Source organism: Pholcus phalangioides, unplaced genomic scaffold, assembly GCF_987345545.1.
Source record: "Pholcus phalangioides strain wild (caught in Gottingen) unplaced genomic scaffold, Ppha-v1.0 ptg000002l_1, whole genome shotgun sequence".
NCBI classification, from domain to species: domain Eukaryota; kingdom Metazoa; phylum Arthropoda; class Arachnida; order Araneae; family Pholcidae; genus Pholcus; species Pholcus phalangioides.
Window position 1 is genome coordinate 9,691,662 of NW_028301595.1, and position 20,520 is coordinate 9,712,181.

A 20,520-nucleotide genomic window follows, 5' to 3' on the forward strand; every position below is an offset into this window, starting at 1 on the left:
AATCAATCGAAATATGCGACAAAATTCGAAAAAAATTATCACGAAAAAATTGAATTAAAGAAATATGGAGTTAATCAATGCAGTTGTCAGAACTAGCAAACACAGTTTCGTACGTATCAGGATTGCCAATTTTGGCGTGAAAAAAAAAAACTGCCACGCTGGTGCCGACCACGCTCATGGAAAATTAACCGTGGCCAGAGATCCTTTCCTTGGCCAAAGTTCGATGTGCTGATGTAAAACGGGCCGGTTGGTGCCAAATACATTTCTTTTATCGCCAACGTGTGACACGTGGCTATATTTAGCTGTATTGGATTAGCTTCATGTGACGGAAAAAAAAAAAATTGAGAAAAAGTATTTGTATAATATAAGACAATTTGTTAAATTTTGAAGGAAAAAAAAATTACCGCATAATGAATGTGGCTTGATGGGGTGCCACAGCTAACGTGAGCATAATTATCAAGAAAAAAATACGCCAAATTGGCGATGACCTCAAACCATGTCTTGCTGTTAGACCCGATTCCAGGGATCTCTGGCCACTTCCCAAACTGGCTGGCCAAAGCCCGAAATTCTGACACTGCCCGTGTCAATATTCAACGAAATTAGCCAATGCGCGCGAACTCTCTACAAACCTATTTAAAATCATTAGTCATGGCACCGAGTCAAACGTGATTACCTCTTCTAAGATCACAATCAATAGAAAAGACTTTGATGAAACCATCAAACAAATCGGAGGTTATCCCATAGATAATTCGACGGTGTGAATCTGGCAGTTTATCTCGTTCCTATCAGTAAGTTTGTCGAAAGAGTCATGTTGTTCCAACGTGAAGCTATTTTGGCACCAACTGGTCTTTTCCGAACTGATAGATACGGTGAGCGAGCGTTAAGTCATACTGAGCACGTCCCGCTCACTGCTTAGGCTTGGCCTCACAGGATTAGGCTGTTGAAGCTGAAAGAGGTGGGGAATAAACACAGTGGTACCTGAAGTTATCGGTATCTTCCAGGGACATGATAAACTGATCTCAAAGCAAAGTTTTCCCTTACAAAGCAATTTAATTCCACTGTCCATAAAGAATATTTGTTTAAAAACTAATAAGGCCCCGGTGGAGTGCGGCGCTTATTTTGTTTTTATTGTAAAAGCAATTATTCAGGATACAGCTCAATATAGACGTCCATTACGGCCGATTAATATGTGCCCGAGATATCCTGTGCTAAATGAATTTTCTCTCATACTTTAAGCTGTAAAGCTCAATATACAGGGCGTCCCATAAATTCGTTAGGCACATATCCAGATTCAAATTAAACAGTAACTATTATAGTATTTTTTGAATACAGTATTATAACATAGGACTTTTTGAAATTCATAAATCAAATTCACAGATATTTGCGACTTCTATAGGAGCAAATGCTTGCCAATATCAGCATTTAATCCTATAATCGGTACAGAGCAGAGGCAAACCCGTATTTATGACCACCATTTATTTTACAAAACTGGCGCGGTAGCGAATTTGGCGCTATACCTTCAGACCCTGGTGCCCGCTACAAATGCGCGGGTTGCTTTTTCCCCCTGTAGAATTTTCACTTTTGACCTCAGGGAGTTAAAGCCCTGACTTGAAGAATTGTGTTAGTTTTCAGTTAGAAATATGGTGAATATGAACTTTCGGAGGCTTCCAAAGTTGAACTTTCACGGGGTGTTTCAAGATGGCTTCCGGGAAAAAATGCCTCCAGGGAAAAGTGAATTATTACGTAAAATTTAGTAATAAAATTCTGGAAAAAAAATTGCATGTGAATACGAATATACCTTGCATCATCTTGGCTGGAAAAAAAATTTGAAGGAAAATAATTTCTTCACAAAATAAAAAGGAAATTTGAAAAAAAGAAAAGAAAAATATTTGCTGAAATTTATGTTTTTAATGATTTCGAGCGTCAAAAATGCAAAAACATTTCAGCAAATTCCAAAAAATGAATGCTCGGGGTGTGAAAGAGTTATATCGAGAAAACCCCTTTGAAAGTTATATGGTTGAACCAGTTGTAATTCCCATACATGGAAGATTTGTTCATTGGAAAATTTCTGGCGCTAAACGGGCTTGGTGTGACATTGAGAGCACTATAACGGATTCCGACTAATCACTTCAGTCCTATATAAGCCGCAAATTAGCGTTATTTATGGGTATCGCATGTGATGTTTATTTATGAGAATTATATTGGTATAGGATGCAGGGGAAAAAAAAACCTAGATCTATTCTCATCCCAGGGGAAAAAAAACCATTTTTCATCAATTACGTCAGTAATGACGTAAGAAAGAATATTCCACCATTTATATATAAGTACACACGTATTCTACGCCATCAGTCCCTTCAAGATACGTAAATATTGTTCAAATACACAAATATTTGAAATGGTTCAAATTTTCATAAATATTTATCAGTAGAGAAAACACCGTAAACGTGTCACTGAATCGAGGAAAGTTTGAAAATTTCGAATGGATGGCGGCCGGTCAATACTAGCTCAAAATCTGGTCAAAATATTTGAATATTCTCGAATATTACATTATTACTATGCAGACTCGTTCTGTGACTATCGGTATGTATACTTTCCAAATACAGACAAGATCAAGGCAGACGCGTCTGGGTCGAGTTGCGCATATTATTCGGCCACGATTACAATCTGTAAGAGACTAGTGACGCGTAACGTATAAAAATTCACATGGGAAATGATTACAAGGGTACGTATATGAACAAAATAAGATGATCAGTTTTCTTAGAATAGGTATTTCTCACGTGTTTTTCTTTTTAAATGCTTTTTCGCTATTACGAGGAATATTTTTGACGTGGAAATAATAGCCAGGAAGTATCTGTGGCTTCCTAGGACGCGATTACAATAACACTCAAACCTGTTCATTTTCTCACTCTTGACAACGTGGAATCGCAATTAAAAAAAAGATACAATGGACGACATGTGCCGGTATATCATGATGGTTTTCCCTTAGACACATACACAAACAGGCAAAAGAAAGTGACCTTGCCTGGTTCCGAACAAAGAATTGACTAACATCGTATCAAAAGTGATGGGTTACGAAATGTGCGTAATCGATCAACGCGTAACTTGAAACCCGTGCGTGGGTTATAATGGCAATAGTACTCATAACTTGTACAGAACCAACAGGTATCATCAAATGATGCTTCTCCCCCCACATGGATGCAATAGCTTACCCAATCTGCGGTCAATAAAGTTCATGAACGCCCCCGAAACTTGTATAGGCCTAAATGAAACTTGAAATGTTTGTTCCGAGGATTGATGGTAACCATTAAATGGGATTCATCAAACGGGTCATTGGGAAAGTTTATATTGTTTTGTTTCTTCTAGAGTAGATGACATTGTGAGGGCATTTAAGGTTATCGCTTCGGGTAGCCTTCATGAACTAGCTGCATGGCCCCCCCACAAAGGCGGGGCCGAGTCCTGGGGCCCGGGACAGTAATCATATTTTTTGTTTTTTAACACTATAAATTCAATATAGAAGGGCCCGTGAAAAGTCTGGTATGGGGGGGGGGGGCTCAATCTAGTATGTGGGGGCCATGACCAGATGGGTCTTTCTCGGTGATAATGAGTCGTAAGATCTAGCTAATGCTCGACATCTTTGGTACACAACGTGGGGCTCGAGCCCCACAAGGAGGCAATTTGAGAAAAAAATTTTCTATTAAGGCTTGGAACTCCCATGTTTTTACTAGTTCACATAATTTACTTTCTAAACAATTTCTTGACTTGTTTTTTTTATGCGGCATTTTCTTTGTCAGGGTTTGGACCAAGGGTTATTAACGTTTTGTGTTCCACGGACAATTTGTGACAGTACGATTGGATTCATAACCCCCCCCCCCCCCGTGCCAATAAAATGAAGAAAAATGAAAGAAACAGACCCCCTCCCCCCCACGCTCTAGAAAGTACTATTCTGCCTATATTACTTTCATCACACACCAACTCCGATCGCATCGATATACTGCATTTTACTGCCGGCGTTACGAGTTTCGTTTGAAATGAAGGCGCCATCTATCGGTCGTCGCATCAATCTTGTTTGGGATAATATATATATTCTTCCCCAGGCTCGAACCTGGGACCGGACGGAAACCTTCACTGTGGAGGGCGAGCTTCTTACTACACCACGCCACTCGAGCGCTAGTATTCTGTCTATAGCAGTGTAAAAACAATGTGTTGATTGTTATCTCATCCAAGATCACGGACCCTTTGAAGTCTCTCCGAGTAAAGACTGGTTAAAAGAACCATTGCTTTTAAGTAAATGACGTTTTGGCAACGTGAATAGGAGTTTCTCTTCGCTCGAATGTAACCAATATGCACTTATTTTATAAAAATTCAACCAATAACTTTCATAAAAATTTTATCAAAATTTTACAAACTCAAAAAATGCAATCAATATGCGCTTCAGTTACATTCGAGCAAATGCAACTGGTGATCTTATTGGAATTTTTCAAATTTTATAAATGATATTTCTATCAACTTTTATACAGTGTAATCTGGGCTTAAAATACGTTTCTATTCAGATTACTTGATGTAAAAACGCAACACTAAAGTGGGCTTAAACTTCGGTACTCAAGTCAGGATTACACTATAAAAAACTCTTAAAAATTTTATAAAACTTCAAAAATGCAACCAATAATCTCGTACCGGTTATATTCCCGCAAGCGTAACCAATTATATTATTGGCTGCATTTTTAAAGATTTTATAAAAGAACTTATCAAACTTAATAAGACCTTTAATCCCGGGATTACACTATAAAAGTTTCCTAAAAGTGCTTTTATAAAATTTCAAAAATTCAACCAGTAAGATTATTATCGGTTGCATTTGCTCGAATGTAACCTATGAGTTTTATTGGTTGGATTTTTAAAGTTTTATAAAAAGGATTTTATCAAACTTTTATAATGTAATACCGGCTTTTGGTTGGCGTTACTTAAAAGTTTTAAAAAAGCTCAATAAAACTTTTATAGTGTAATCCCTACCTATGCGTCATACCAACGAAACAAGGTCGAAATCATAAGAAATGGTTTGATAAAAAGTAAAAATTAGAAAGAAAACACACATTTCTTCCAAAATTTCATTTTCAAAGCGGTCGGGATACCTTAAAAAGACTTCAGAAATAGGAAATGGGGGAAAAATGCTTAAAAAAAAATCATTTGACATTATTCTTCATGCAAATATCGCTATAGAATTTACTAGCACGAAACGAAAAAATTCCAATATCATAGCTTTGAACCGGTTTTTTTTCGTTCAACTCAATGCTCTTTTCGCTTGTAAATTTTGAGGGGAAGAAAAAACGTGTCCAAACAACAGACTTTTCCTCTCGATAGTAAACAGTCATCGAAAATCACGTGTTCAATGTCCAAACGTGTCTCGTGCTTAATGGAGCGCAAGGCGATTTCACAATACGCACGCACACACATTTCTTGGGTATTAACCGATTTTTTCTCCAAATGGCCTTCGACGTGAACTCGGACGGATGTATGGAGGCATTTACTTTTTTTTTGTTCTTTCCATTTTTGTAATAAAATTGACCGATAGTCATCGTAAATCGACGACACCAGTCCGCGCTGAAGGTCGGATTTCAGGGATTGGCGATGAAATCTGAAACCATTCAGTTCGTTTCATGTGCAATTAGATTTTGATTTCACAGAAATTACGTTTCAGAAAAAATTCTTTCATAAAAAGATTCAACTATAATTCTACTGTTATAACGATATTGAAGACTCCACGAATTTTCGACGTTAAAACCGAGGCTGTCTTTTGAAGACCTTGAAAAAAACATTAGATGCAATCACATGTGTGTACTCTGCGTGAAGTTATTTCATCAAGATTAGGGGTGACCATATTTTAAAGGGAAAAATAGATGAAATCGAAATCAAATCCAGGGCATTAGCAACATTTTTGGCGAGAATTGGCAATTGCCTAGGAAATCGCTAATTCACTGCGTCTGTATAACGCTTGGGGAGAAATAAACTGCAACAGCAAGTCTGCAACGGAATAAAATCTACAGGGCGTAGTGTAAATTCGTAAATAGTTTGGAAATTCATAAAAAAAGGAGGAATCGGTATATTTGACAGCGGTTTCTGAAATTTATTCTCACGGAGAAAGGTCATTTGGTACAGAAAAAAAAGTTAACATTTTTGTCGATAGAAAGCACTGTATGAAAGTCCGGCAAGAGTGATGGGACCTGAACCTTTCATCAATTTCTTGTGCGTTCGGAACGTTCGTAAAGCTTTAGCCAGTTAATCGCGGCTATAAGGTAAAACATCTTCACTAATAGCACTCTATCCACCAATTTTAACATCACAATCCTTAGGCCGGTATTACACTATAAAAGTTTGATAAAATCCATTTTATAAAACTTGAAAAATCTAACCAATAAGGTTATTGGTTACATTCTAGAAAATGCAAACGTTGACCTTATCGGCTGCATTTTTCAAGTTTTATAATAGGACTTTTATCAAACTTTTATAGTGTAATACCGGCCTTATGCAAGTGACAGGAAAATTTATAAATGAACTTTTAATCTGCACCCATCATTTTATAGTACTGTTATTACGAGTGATTTGCTTTCGTGCACGTAAGGGAATATGCTTTTTTAAATTTAATAGGTGAATTTCGCGGACAATTGGTATTTTAGCTTGAAGCCCTCTATCGACAAAAACACTTACTCGAACAGCATTCATATATACCAGTGATTCCCAACATGGACATTAAAGCCCCCTTGGGGGCGATGGAATGTTACAGTGGGGCGGTAGAAGCTACGTGTGTAACATAAGATCCTATGGGTTAGATTGCGTTGGGGGCGATAGGATAAAAAATTTCTGAAGGGGGCGATGGAACAAAAAGGTTGGGAAACTATGATATATACCAATGCCTTAAATTGTAATGAATTTTTAAACTATTCACAAATTTATGGATCACCATGTATTTCACGTAGATAAGAAATTAAACATGACAAATATGCGAAAAAAACTGCAAATATTAGGGCACATACCAAGAAGCAAATAAGAGCGATAGACACAATAAATGTTTCGATTTTTGAACATCGGTAAACAATAACAAAACCGATGAACATTCTTTTAATTATTGGGAAAAACGCCACAGAAACGCAATCAAGAGTAAAAAAAAATGTGTCGTTATAGTCGAGGCCGTTGCGTTTTCATCGCCGTTGTAAGCAGCTCATTAACATTATTTTCTATAAGAATCAGTCGAAGCCGTAAATTACTGATGTCATAACCGACATTGACTGTATAACAAGAATATTGTAGAAAAAATTAATATTAGAAGCTGGATCAATTAAAAAGTATAAGGTCAAACTAACTAAAGAATAGTCTCGTCTATACCAAAGTATAGAATTTCAAAAGACTGATATTAATGTTGATAGAAAATTTTGTCAACTTGAAATTCCTAAAAAATATGCAAAAAAGAGAGTCTTCCCTTAACATTAGACTCATGCTTTGAAAATTGCAATGGCACCTCGAGTTACTGAATGACCGCTCACAAACGAATTAGCTTTCATCTCAAAAGAAAACATTTCCATTGGAAACGAAAAAAAATACCTTTGTTCTACATTCGCGTATTATCTATACTCGAATAAAAAATGATCGGCAGTGTACATGTAACGTGCGCACATCAGCACTAAAATATTAAATGTAGTGCAAGGTTTGGTGAATCCCAAGAGCCCCTGAAAAATTGGCATTGGCTTAATGAGACCATGCGAGAGATATTAATGCAAAAAAGTTAAATTTTTGACAACCAGGTGAATGGCGATTTTTCTCTTCCCCCCCCCCCCCCCCCCCACGGTTCATATAGCTTATTTACCAAGTTTCGACGGAATGTCTCCATCTGAACGGGCGTTCGAAGCTCTGAGCATTGTCAGTATACTGAAGTGCCCGTTCTGATGGACACATTCCGTCGAAACTTCAGATAAGCTATATGGACCATGGGGGAAAAAAATTCAATAAAAAAATGCCACTTCACCTGGTAGTCAAAAATTGAGCTTTTATTGCATAAATATTTTTCTCATGGTCTCATTAAGGCATCCCTAAAATTTGGCTCAATTCGGATAAGCAGTTTTTGACAAAAACTACTCAGAGTAATGGAACTTTATAACACTGTTCAACAGTGAAAATTTTACAAATGTGAGGATATGTCCTTCATAGATTTCTGGTCGCTGAACATGAAAATTACTCTTAAAATTGCCTCCTGGCTCAGGTTTCCAAGTAATTACTATTTTACTTAGTAATCACTGTTTACTTTTCTACATATAACGCTATAGGAATACAATAGTACAAATGACAGTCAACAAACTTTCCTTTTTATACGTCATCTATTTACCTGTCACTTATGGGGAACGCCAGGAGCGTCTCTCTGGATCATCCAGCAGAAATCTGCTGGTAGTAGATTGTAGATTAAGCACAACTGTAATCATTTTGAAATTCCCGCATACTAACCACTTACGTTGATTGTAATATATAAGATCCAGGTGTCGACACAAGGGATAGCTTTTTTTACCCTTTCATTACTATTATGCAATAGCACAGCCTTCAGGCTTGTTTTTGAGGCATCTATAAACAGTCTCCAATCGTCTGCTTTGTACGGAATGTTCAGTTTAAGCATCAACCCTTCAACATCATTGCAAAATACTGGGTCGTCGTCTCTGCTGAAAATTTTTTATAGTTCTTTTTTGACGATCGCGAAGAGTAGATACTCAACTGTATCCGCCAGGAGGATCCACTGCTGCAATCTGGATGCTAAGAGTTCAACTTTAGGGATTTAAAACTTCAAAACAATTATCAGGTCATGAGGTTCACATTGTATGATTCGGTGTATGTTACAAAAGGTACTAAAGGTATCTAAGGTAAGGTCTAAAGGTACTAAAGGTATCGAATAGAATGCTTGGTCTCATTTTCAAAAAGGTCTCTTCGCGTTCTCCTAAAGTCATTCTTCCGCTTTTTCGAGGCTTAGTTCGTCCTGGACTGGAGTATGCTGTAAGGTGAACGCAGGTGTCGAGGAGATATGATCGAAGTGTTCAAAATTTTCAATGGGATGGATAGGATGGACCATGAACTTTTAGTACACCGCCAATCGACTGCTTTTACAAGGGGACAGCAGTATCGATTGGTGAGGGACAATGCAAGGTTATGGTGTCGCAGGGAATTTTTCTCCAATAGGGTTGTTAATAAATGGAATAGCTTACCCCCGGAGGTAGTAAATTGTAACACAATTGACACGTTTAAAAAGAAATACGATAAACATGTTGGGGTAAATCGAGAAGCTATCCATTCTTAGAATAAGACAACCATAAGTATTACAAATACAAATACAACGCCACAACAGGCAAATTGCCCAACGAGGTGGCTGACTTAAGACATCATGGATCCCCGAGCCATTTTTTTGGAGGCCCTACCTACTACTGCTACACCACACATGCACCCCCCCCCAATGAACCCCTAACGAATCGGTACATGCGGGAATGTGCTTGTACGTGTAGTGCAACCTGACGTAAAGTTTTGTTTCTGTGTAATGCTTGTTATGTGTAGTGCTGTCATCTGCCCCCAGTTTTTCTAACTATGAGTGAAGTGTTATGGTTGAATGATTTACCGTTGTAGGACTGTTGCTCTCTGTGGCGAGACTTTTTAACGGGGAGATCGGCTCGCATTTGCGCCTTGAAGTTGGGAACCACAGAAAACCAACTTCAGCCGACCACCACTGTGGGGTTCGAACCCGGATCCTCGCATCACGAGTCCGGCACTATAACCACTCGACCACCACAGCGGCCATTATTCTTTATGGGCATTGTATAATATTTTATCATGTGTATATATTGTTTGTAATTTGTGTTAATTGCATTTTTAATTGGGTTGCTGTATTTTTGAAACATATGACAACCATATTTTTATGGGCATCTTTTTATCAGCCACCTCGTTGGGCATTTTGCCTGTTGTGGCGTTGTATTTGTACTGTAACTATCACTGGTGCTTGGAACACTTTCTAACACATCAAGTTCACTTCGATCATCCTCCATATCACTGTTGTCTGTCGGAATGTTAGCGGGGCGTTCAGGAGCTGTCAATCCTTCTCCAAGGACCACTGGGCAAATGACAGATGGTATCACAGGGTATTAGCAATCTTCTTTGTATTAATTCCTTTCTTCAAGCATAGTACCATGTAGAAATAGCAATTACTGTTATGGTTTGTTGGTTCACGCCAAACGGCGGGCACACCCCAAAACGCTTGGAAACTTTCTCCAGGGTAGATGAAACATTCAGGGTAGATGAACAAATGTGGGGAGCCCATGATTTATCCTGGTTTCCGACGCAACAGCCAAAGTATAGTACATATGCCTTTCTCACTGCAGGAGTCAATGGCTGCTTCCTGGAACCACAAATCACGTCAGCACATATGTAGCAAAAGTTGCCTGGCGAATTTATTCAGCAACGGGGCGTTGCTACTCATTGAGTGGACCACAAAATTTATGTAAAATGTTGAAATGTACAAAGTCACTAATGCAGTAACTCGCCGATCACGTGATTCATGAGACAAAGGCCAGAAGCAACGGCGCCGAGTCGATAGCAGCTTCATCAAGAACGACACAAGCACCTATTTTATTTCTCTTCCTTTATTTCACGTATCGTAATTATAACGTCCCATAGCGTAATATGTAAAATATAGACAGTACAATTTCTCAAAACTGAGCCAGGAGAGAATTTCAAAAAGGTGATTTTCGTGCTCAGCGACACAAAATTTATAAAAAAAAGTGGCTACTTTCATTTCGGTAAGAAATGAAAAATTGTTGAACAGTGTAATCAACATGTACATGTTCGCAAATTATAAGATTAATCTCTAGTCAAGACATTAGTATCTCGGTTCTACTTTTTAAATATGAATTGGATTTTTTACTCAAAGAAAAGCGGGGCTTTTCAATTGATCCAATTTATTCATTTCTGGCACCTTTTACAATGAAAATGCTCATTTTTAGCCTTGGCAGCCAGACAAAAAGACAGAGCCACCGTTAGGGTTGTCCGAGAGATGCGGTCACACCGAGCCCAGCGCTTTGTGGGTGATACTTATACGGCTTGCGGTGGAAACTCCGAGGAGCCATAACTATGGAAAGACTGGTATTTGATAGAGACGAACCAGCTTATATCCCCTAGGGGGACAGAGCGGGGGCCATGGTTGGTCCGGAGGTGTATTTGATGCTCAGGGACTCTGATGAAAAAAAAAAGCTTGCATTTGGCATCCTGAGATCACAGTGAAGGTGCAAAAATAAGTATTTGCTTCGGGTGATTAAAGCATTTTTATTATTAGTTGTGGGCTAGACCTGAGAGAGCATCGAGCCCCAAATTATTAAATTTTCAGAATTGAAGAGCCTTTCTGGCATTAATTATAGTTCTTATTCCGAATAATTAATAATCACTTATTCCGAATTCATCATATAAACAGTATACGTATAGAATTACAATAAAACCGCTTTTACAGACACCAGCGGGACAAAATATTTCGTCCGTAAAAAAGGGGTGACATCATCTGAGGGGGTGCCTGTTAAGAGGCATTTCACTGTATTTAATTCAATTATTGTTCTTACAATTTGAAATTGATCAATTAGAAATTAGTTTTGGAATTGCTTCTTTTACTAATCTAAAATTAACTTCAGTGCTGAATATACAGACACACACCAATTCAAAATTCTCGAATGCTTTTTGTGTTAATTTACAGTTGTGTTTAATCTTTTTGTATCGATATTTTTTTCAGCATTCCTGTATATTCTGAATTTCTAGATGCCAATTTCCCTCGCCACAAATTACATAAAATCGGGGGGGGGGGGGGAAAAGTGGTCTTAAACATTTTTTGGTCCCGAAATTGTCAAAAATCCCCCGGCGTCGCTGTTATTTCCGCATCGGGCACCGCGTCTGGTAAAGGCGGTCCTAGACTCAAATACAAAATAACGAAATACAAAAATACAAAAAAATTAAGATAAAAATGTTCATATTAAGTGCGTAAGTCTATTGAGCCCAAGGACCGAAAAATAAGAATAAGAATTCCGAATACTATATACTCGGATAATGCATGTGCCTCTCCACTCCCGTTAGAAACACGCTATAACCTTATAGTTATAAAAATATGTGAAAGCATTTAGAAATTTTTAAAAAGATTTTTTAAATTTAATTTACTGGGTGGCTTTTTATTAAGTCTTGTGTTTTGATAAAAAAAATTACAGAAAAACTGGTTCTAAAATATTAAGAGTAGAAAAAAGAAATTTGTTTTATTTTGAAACAATATCTAAAAAGAAATGCGAATGAGAAATCGTGAAGTTTGCTACGTAACGCTTGTTAAAGTCTTACCCACACCGATAACCAGTAGATAAGTTACGAAACAAACAACTTACATGGAAATGCACGCGCGATCTTTAGTCATCTCTGTCTGGTGCCACCGGTCACATGGTCGTCGAAAATAAGAGGAAGAAATAATAAAAAAAACTTTTCCTTTCGTCCTAAACCAATGATAACGTGGAAGCGTCTGTTGTGATTGAGACCAGCAACGACTGATCCCGTTGATCACTTTCGAAAGACTGACTGGTTAGAGACCGTACTATCACCTGCTTTAACACGCCAGTTAGAGCGATACATATAACGACGACGACGGCGGCGGCGAAAACAGATTCTTCCAAGAAAAATCCCCACATTTTTCCCTATTTTTTCTTCCCTATCTTCAATCAGCTTGACCATAAATTAATTGAGCGGATATTTATCACATGGCCTCTTCTGGGAAGGTCAGCAGTTGATGTACGAAATTAATACCAAAACACACGTCAACTGGTTCACGTCCAAATTTGTAACTAACAATTGTTTACGAAATTGTATTATCGCGTCCATTTATATTAGGGGTATTCAACATGTGGCCCTTGGAAGTTTTTTGCAGTGGCCCGCGGATGAAAAGCTTACACTCACAGAACAAACAAAAATATGCTGAAGGAAACTTCAAATGAAAATGAGTTGAGGGAAAAAAGTTATTTCAAATTTACTTTTGGAAAAAATTTCAAATTTACTTTTGGAAAAAATTTCAGATTTAAATGAAAAGTAATTTTATGGTGTATGAAAATTTTTATAAACATTATAGGATAAAAGGCATTTACAGAATTATTGGAATTCATGTTCAATGAAAATTTTCAATTCCGAAATCAATGAAACTTAATTATGTTTAATGAAAAATCTCTAAAAAATAAAAAGTTCCTGAAATGATATGGGACTCCTCCCCGTTTGATTCGGAGCCGTGGGTCCCATTAGGACCTTCCGTTAAGACGCCACTATGTGCATCTGGTTGCTCGTTGGCGCTCAGGGTACATGGAAATTTTAGCCCGCAAGGCATGAAGGCTGTTGACCACGGATTTACATGGTGGGATTTCGGATGCACACACAAACTAAAAATCTTAGGTATTGTGATCATTGTAATTAAATATAAATTTTTATCTCTTTTGATATCACGTGTTCGTGAAGCGTTATTAACATTGATACTTCAGTTTTCAATATACAATAATGTTGTAAAATGGCGAATGAATTGTTCCCCGCATAATCGGATGTTTTATGTTGGAATCGTTGATATTCGATTAAGCGGGGCCGGTTGCATATGTTGGGATTTTCAGTGAAAAAGTACTGAATACAGTTGAGTTCGGTTATGACATACCCTCTAGGGTATTCGGGATGTGTTATAAGCGAGATCTTGAAATTTACTTACGTAGAAATAGCATAAACGCATTTCATGCGTTATTGAGACAGTTTTTTTTTTGAGAGAGAATGAAGGTTTATTTGTATGAATAAACTACGTACAACAACATAACAAAAAACAACACATGAACTATACACAAACTGTATACAAGGGTGTAATCTCCCAAGGGACCTATGTCCGTCCAGGGCAGATCCATGAAAATAACACCAAAATATTTTCTCGTGGCAAACACGTCGTTTAATATATACACGTATGTGTTACACGCACACACATATATACATATTGCCCCATGGCTTTATGTATGTGTTTATTGGTCTGTCTTAAAACTTTATATACTATTTATGATATTGGTATTTTCCACATATGAGTTTTATATTTTTTTTATGCATTTTTCATCTTTTATGTGTGAATCCAAGGTATTGTAAATTTTTGGTCCTAAATAGATAAATTGTTTTTTTATTATAGTTTTACGAGGAAGAATTATTTGAAATTGGGTCCCGTTATTTCTGATATTTCTTTGAATTTGTCTTATTTTGAACCAATCTGTATTTCTGAATACAAAGAGTAAGTCTATAAACATAGGTTTTACGAACATTTGATCTGTAGTCATTTATTTGGATATTTGATGGATGATGAGTATTTGGCCTGATTATATTTAAGCTTTTGTTTATTGTTTTGTTGAGTAATTGGATATTACAGTCATAATCACCTCCCCATACACAAATTCCATAATGAATGGTGGACAGGATCCAAGCATTGTAAATAGTTGTTAAAAAGTTTTCTGAAATAATATTTCGGAGATTAAAATATTATAAGAGTGTATATTCTGTTGTTGATAATTTCTATATGATTTTTCCATTTCAAATCTCTACTAAATGTTATTCCTAAATACTTGAAGGTTTCAGTCTTTTCTATTTGAGGGCAATCGCAGAGCTCATCCATACAATTTAGAGAGCGATACCTTATCTGAAATGAAATGTCAACGTCATTTCTTCGAAGCTGAAATTTTATGTATTTTGTTTTCGAGACGTTTAACTGAAGTTTATTTCTATGCAGTCAATATTGAATTCGATTTAAGTCGTCTTCTTCTGTATATTGCTTTAATACTTGATCATTTGAAGCTGATATGCTCAATGCAGCATCGTCGGCAAATGTAACTAATTTCCCATGCAGTTGCAAAGAATGAATGTCGTTTATATATACTAAAAATGCCAATGGTCCTAAAATTGATCCCTGAGGAATTCCTTATTTTATTATCTTATAATCACTTATTATATTATTTATTTTAACAGCTTGCTTTCTATTTTCAAGATAACTCGTTAGCCAGTTAAAAATTTCCCCCCTTAAACCTGCATTATAGAATTTTTTCATTAATATATCATGATCGATACTTTCAAACGCTTTCTTTATATCTAAGAAAAGGGATAAGTTTTTATTATTTTCGGTGTAGATATATTCAGAGAATTTCCGGGACAGTCGCGGACAAAATATGCTCATGCAGCACATATTCTAAATGCGATATCTATAAAAAAAATAGTTTGATATCCGAAAAGTTTTGAAAATTTATTGGAAAACAAAATACAACATGGACATTTTTGGAAATGTTAATGATTCTTTGAGTTTATGCCAACGGTTTTCCTTTGATGTTGACATATGTAGCGTACAACTCTTTCAAAAAAAGAAACCAATGGAGGATTTTAAATTTTATATACACGTCACCAATCAATAATACACTTGAATTAGCACACCTGACTTCAACAGCGAGTGAGTGGAGATTTACAATTGTTTTTTCCCCCATCACCACCATCCATAGTGATCACACAGTAACAAAAAGCAAGTGAAAATTCGAAAAGCATAGACGATTCAGTTTGCTCAGGGAATGTCAGGTTTTTATTAAATGTAAAAAAAAAAAAAAATTGTCATAGTACTTACATTTATTACAGAAGGTAGCGCTGAAGTTGCAAAAAAATTTAAGTGTCACCTGTTGATGAGAAAACTATTTCCGCTATATATGTAATTTCTCGTTTATTGAAAAAAAATTAGATCTTTTTATGACAGAACGTCAGAATATCACTCGCATACAATGAATGTTGTACAAAAAGGTTTGTTATATTGACTTATATGCTTTGTTTTTATATTGACATATTATGCTAGGTTTTTTTGTAGTATGTTATATTAGAATTATTTTCTTGGTTAAGACCATTCTTTTGGTATATAACCACAGTGCATGTTTTTAAGCAGGGTATGATATATCCACTGAGCTATAGAAACGTATAGCTCAGTGGTTACAACAGAGCGGCCGATAAGAAAAATGTTTCCGAAGAAGTTTGGGAAAACACGGACTCATAATGGTGGAATTTCAATGCAAAAACACTGGATACATTAATTTAATCATCTCGAATGAATCAAGTCGAAAGTATGTAACTCAAAATTGTTGCAGAAATTTTATTATCCCGTCCATTTATTGGCGTTTCTCAAAGTGGCGATATCGCTTCCTTGGTGGCGATGGAGGCGCTTCCAGAGGCTCTAGAATATATGGGTAATTAAATATGACCCCATGGGCTTATATACAAATCTTGTTTCCCTTAACTTATTCTTCTATGAACAGGATTTTTAATGCTAAAATACTGAATACAATCGAGTAAGAAAAATGATTTTTGTGTTATTCTGGAGACAGGAAATTCGTGGTTATGCTTCAACACTTTATGTATTTATGAGGGGAAATAAAAATTCGAAATAAGACAAAAGAGACTTGTAAGACATGAAAGCATTTCATTGGAATTCATTCTGAATAATTTACACTGAATTTTTTTGGTGATAAAGTATCGTGGATATACGAAGAATGGTTTACGGGCGCCGTGGATTTGTCCGAAATGCCTGCCTTAAAACGTTTTTGACTCTCACTATTTGCTGATAAAGTGAATGAAATATTTCAATGTACAATATGCGGAGAAAATGGTAAAAATGACAATGATTTCTGGAATTACAGGATTTGACGTGTGACCATGTCTACTCAAGCAGAGATGTCACATGTAAGTGTTTTCATGTAAGTCACAAGTCGCAATTTTTCAGTGTCATGTGGATATGACACTATACCAGTGGTTCTCAACCTGATGTCATATGGTTCCTTTTCGGTCCCGGGATATAGGAAACACGGAGTCTCGTTTGAGAACCGCTGCATTAGAGGTTTCTCAGGTTTACGTGATGCATGTACTGTGAAATAGTAGGATGGTATGAATAGGCGGGGATAGACTTGGAAGTCTGGGGGGGGGGCGGCACGATGATGTCAATTCATATATACATTAGATTAAGACTCCACCTTTGACGCTGATGGGCAAGGCCCCCCCCCCCCCCCCGTATCTTCGCTCATGATGGTATGTGAACGCATACATTACGTGCTTAGGCTTGCTGAATTTAGATGAGTGACGCACGAAGACCCAGAATGAAATAGGAAGCCTCCCAAGTGATTATAAAATTAATTTTCGTCAGTCATGAATTTTCAATTATGAAATACAGGGTGTCCCGTAAATTCGCAAATAGTTTGAAAAAATCATAAAAATTTAGGGAATTGGGTCTGAACATTTCAATCTCCTTTGTGTCGGAAATTTTCGTTAAGATTCAGCCGGCGATTCGTGTCTGAGGAAAAACAATTTAAATCAATTGCGCTTCATCCACCAATTTCAACACCCCAATGAAAACCTTTAGCGAGCACCATTAACAAAAAAATTCAGAAACGAGCTGTTAATCGTACACCCTGCATTTTATAGGAATTCGATTTGCATATTTCCAGTGATTTCGTGCAGCGTCCTCTGTTGACAATATTTAAGTAAATTTTTATGTATCAAAGAAATTGATTCCCTTCGTAAGAATAACTTTTCCGCGAACTCCAATCAAATTCCTTCAATTTTTTATGAATTTCCAAACTACTTAGAACACTTCTACAATTCTTGAATTTATTTGAGCATTCCTGTAATTTTCTGGTATATTACACAGTTCTTAACGTAGCTTAACTATTGCCAATATGGAGGCTATGATAAGTTTCTCAAAACGGTCAGCGGGCCCCGGCAAAACACTCCAAGGGCCGTCTTAACGGATGGGCCTACACGAGAACGGCCCGGGGCCCTCAAGAGATTGGGAGGGATCACAAAAATGAACACGTTTAAATTTGAGACTGTCAGGTAGGGCCTCAAAAAAATCACATGGGGGCCTCCCCCATGATGCTCTAAAGGCGGTCCTCAGAGGGCCACACGTGGCCCAAGCACTGAGGACCACCGAATTAGATTTTCTCACAACTAATACGAAATTGATAAATTTGAAAATGGACAACACGAATTTCACGCATACAGTACACGAGTCCTAAGACATTGAGAAATCGTGTCAGTGAAACTGTATTTAGTATTCTAGGCGCAATTTCGATACGATTTCTTGAAAAATAATACGAAAAAAATCACTTTTTTCCCGAAATGGTCACAGCGTGAGTTTGACATTTTTTTTCGTTTTGAGAAAAATATTTTTCTTTGCTGTCAAAAATGTCAAAAACCACTGGAATCCAAGAGCCATAAAAAAAATTGAAGACAAACAGACTATTTTCTTTTCTTAAAAGGCTTCTCGTCCCAGTGGAGCCTAGTTTTTCGTGTTTATGTGTACAAGCTGCAGGGCCAAACGGCAATTAAGGGTTGGACTTCCAAAATATATAATTTGGTATCGGCTCCCAATTGTCGCGGTCAGAAACCATTTTTTTTTTAATAATAATAATAATAATAATAATACACATGTGTTATTCCGAGTGTTGGTCAAAGACCCGAAGGCTTAGGTCAAAATGATTGAAAAGAAAAAACTGGGAAGAATATTTTTCAGATTTTTTTCCTCCGTGTAACCCATTTAACATTTGTTTGAATCGAAAGATGGCGGTGCGACAGCAGATTTTCTTTTATTGGTCATGAATTAGAACGAATTTATTTATTTTTCTATATTATGAGGCAATTCTTGGGAAATATGACGATTCAATAAGCAGATCAAATTCATTTTGAAACTGAGGAAGCGACAATTGATATTGAAAGAATTTAAATTTATTTTTAATATCAATTCAGATCAAATTAAATTTTAATATAATTAGATTGTTAATTACTAAATTTAAAAAAAAATAGAGAAATTAACTTCTCAATTGACGGATACAGAACAGAACGGATCGAGCACGGCCAGGCTCTGAGTCCTACGCGATACAAACTTATTTCCCCAGAGGGCATGGTCATGACGGAGGAAATAGATTTACGAGAAAAATAATTTGGGTCCCTAACTAGGGGGTCCATTAAGTCCCATGAGATGCACGTGCATTCCTATACAATCACAAAAAAAAAACAAAAAAAAAAACAAAAAAAAAAACAGGATGAGGTCAGACATAACGAAGAGAATTAGATAAAACGAAGAGTTCAGGGGCCAATTTTAGGGTACCTAGAGAACCCCCTTAGATGATATGCATTCAAATACGAGATTAAAAGTAATATGTACTAGTATCAGGGCCGCAACTGTGGGGGAGCAGGCGAGTCTCGTGCCCCGGGCGCTGGACCAGAGGGGGCGTAAATTTTATTCACACACCTTTCCAGCACTACAAGGGGGCGCCAAAATGCGCACTTATCCCGGGTGATGAAGCATCTAGTTGAGGCTCTGACTAGTATAAATATATACGAAAAGTGAGAGACTACAAAACAAATAAGTAAAAATAGAAGAAAATTAAAAGAAATCGGGGGCCCTGGGATGGGACCCAAAGGATCCCCGAGACATACGCATTCAGATACAATTTCAAAAAGCATGTGCGAGGGCATGCAAATACAATACAAAAATCATCAGGAATTCGGGCGCCCCCCCCCCCATTAGGGTGCCTAGAGGACACTTTAAAATTATTATTAATGCGCATATTACCAAAGAAGCATATACAAGTATACATTCAGTGGCAGAAAAATTAGGGAAACCCCTCTCTCACAATGCGATTCGTCCACGTAGCACGTGCGTTAACGTAATTAACCGGATTTGCTGATAAAGAGCTTACTCCTAGGTCAGAAGCACAAGTTAACGTTGCAATTTGCCTGTTCGAACAAGAGATTCGAGTGACTTTGAACTCGGCATGATTGTGGGCGCTAGAAGGGGCTGTTCCAGTATCTCCGAAGCCGTAAACATTCTGTGCTCTTCTCGTACTATCTCGAGTCTTCAGATAATGACAGCCGAGCCGAAAAACTCGGAGCGAAAACCGGAATAGTGAGCGGAAATCGCTCAATATTGTGAACGAAAGAGATGCCAGGCGACTGACACACATTGTTTAGGTGCAGCGACACAAGAGCAGTACAACTCAGGATCATCGCATATCCGTACGCTCTACAAGAAGGATCTTAAAACGAATTGATTTAAATAGCCGGCGGCCAACAAGAGTTCCATCTTCCTTTGATTTCGCTGCAAAATCAAAGAATACAGCTTTTGTAGGCTAGAGAAAGCCGAAATTGGACGTTTTATGAATGAAAGAAGGTTGTCCTGACTGATGAGTCACGATTTCTTCTCCATGACGTTGATGACAGGATCTGTGTGTGGCGCAAGTAGCACAAAGCCATGGATTCGCTATGCCACATGACAACTGTTCGAGTTGGTGGCGGGGGAAATCACGGTCTGGGGAATATTTTCCTGTGATATACTTTTGGTCCCTTATATCCATTGCAAACATCCGTCAATGCCAGCTCTTACATCCACATCGTTGCTGGCGACACGCACCGTTTATG

At 37.3% G+C, this 20,520-nt stretch overlaps 1 protein-coding gene across 3 annotated transcripts in view; it reads right to left on the reverse strand.

The window, feature by feature from the left end:
- The window catches only part of LOC149089354 (potassium voltage-gated channel subfamily KQT member 1-like), a 98,706-nt gene that overhangs the window by 50,119 nt on the left and 28,067 nt on the right, over positions 1-20,520 (reverse strand). Inside the window, exon 1 of one of the 3 annotated variants that reach the window (XM_089238266.1) lies at positions 12,420-12,629. The exons of the other annotated variants lie outside the window; for them this stretch is intronic. Within the exon in view, the coding sequence (XP_089094392.1) occupies positions 12,420-12,448 (29 nt within the window). The 5' untranslated portion in view covers positions 12,449-12,629. Of the gene's footprint in view, positions 1-12,419; positions 12,630-20,520 lie in introns of those variants that run through there. 3 annotated transcript variants of the gene reach the window in all.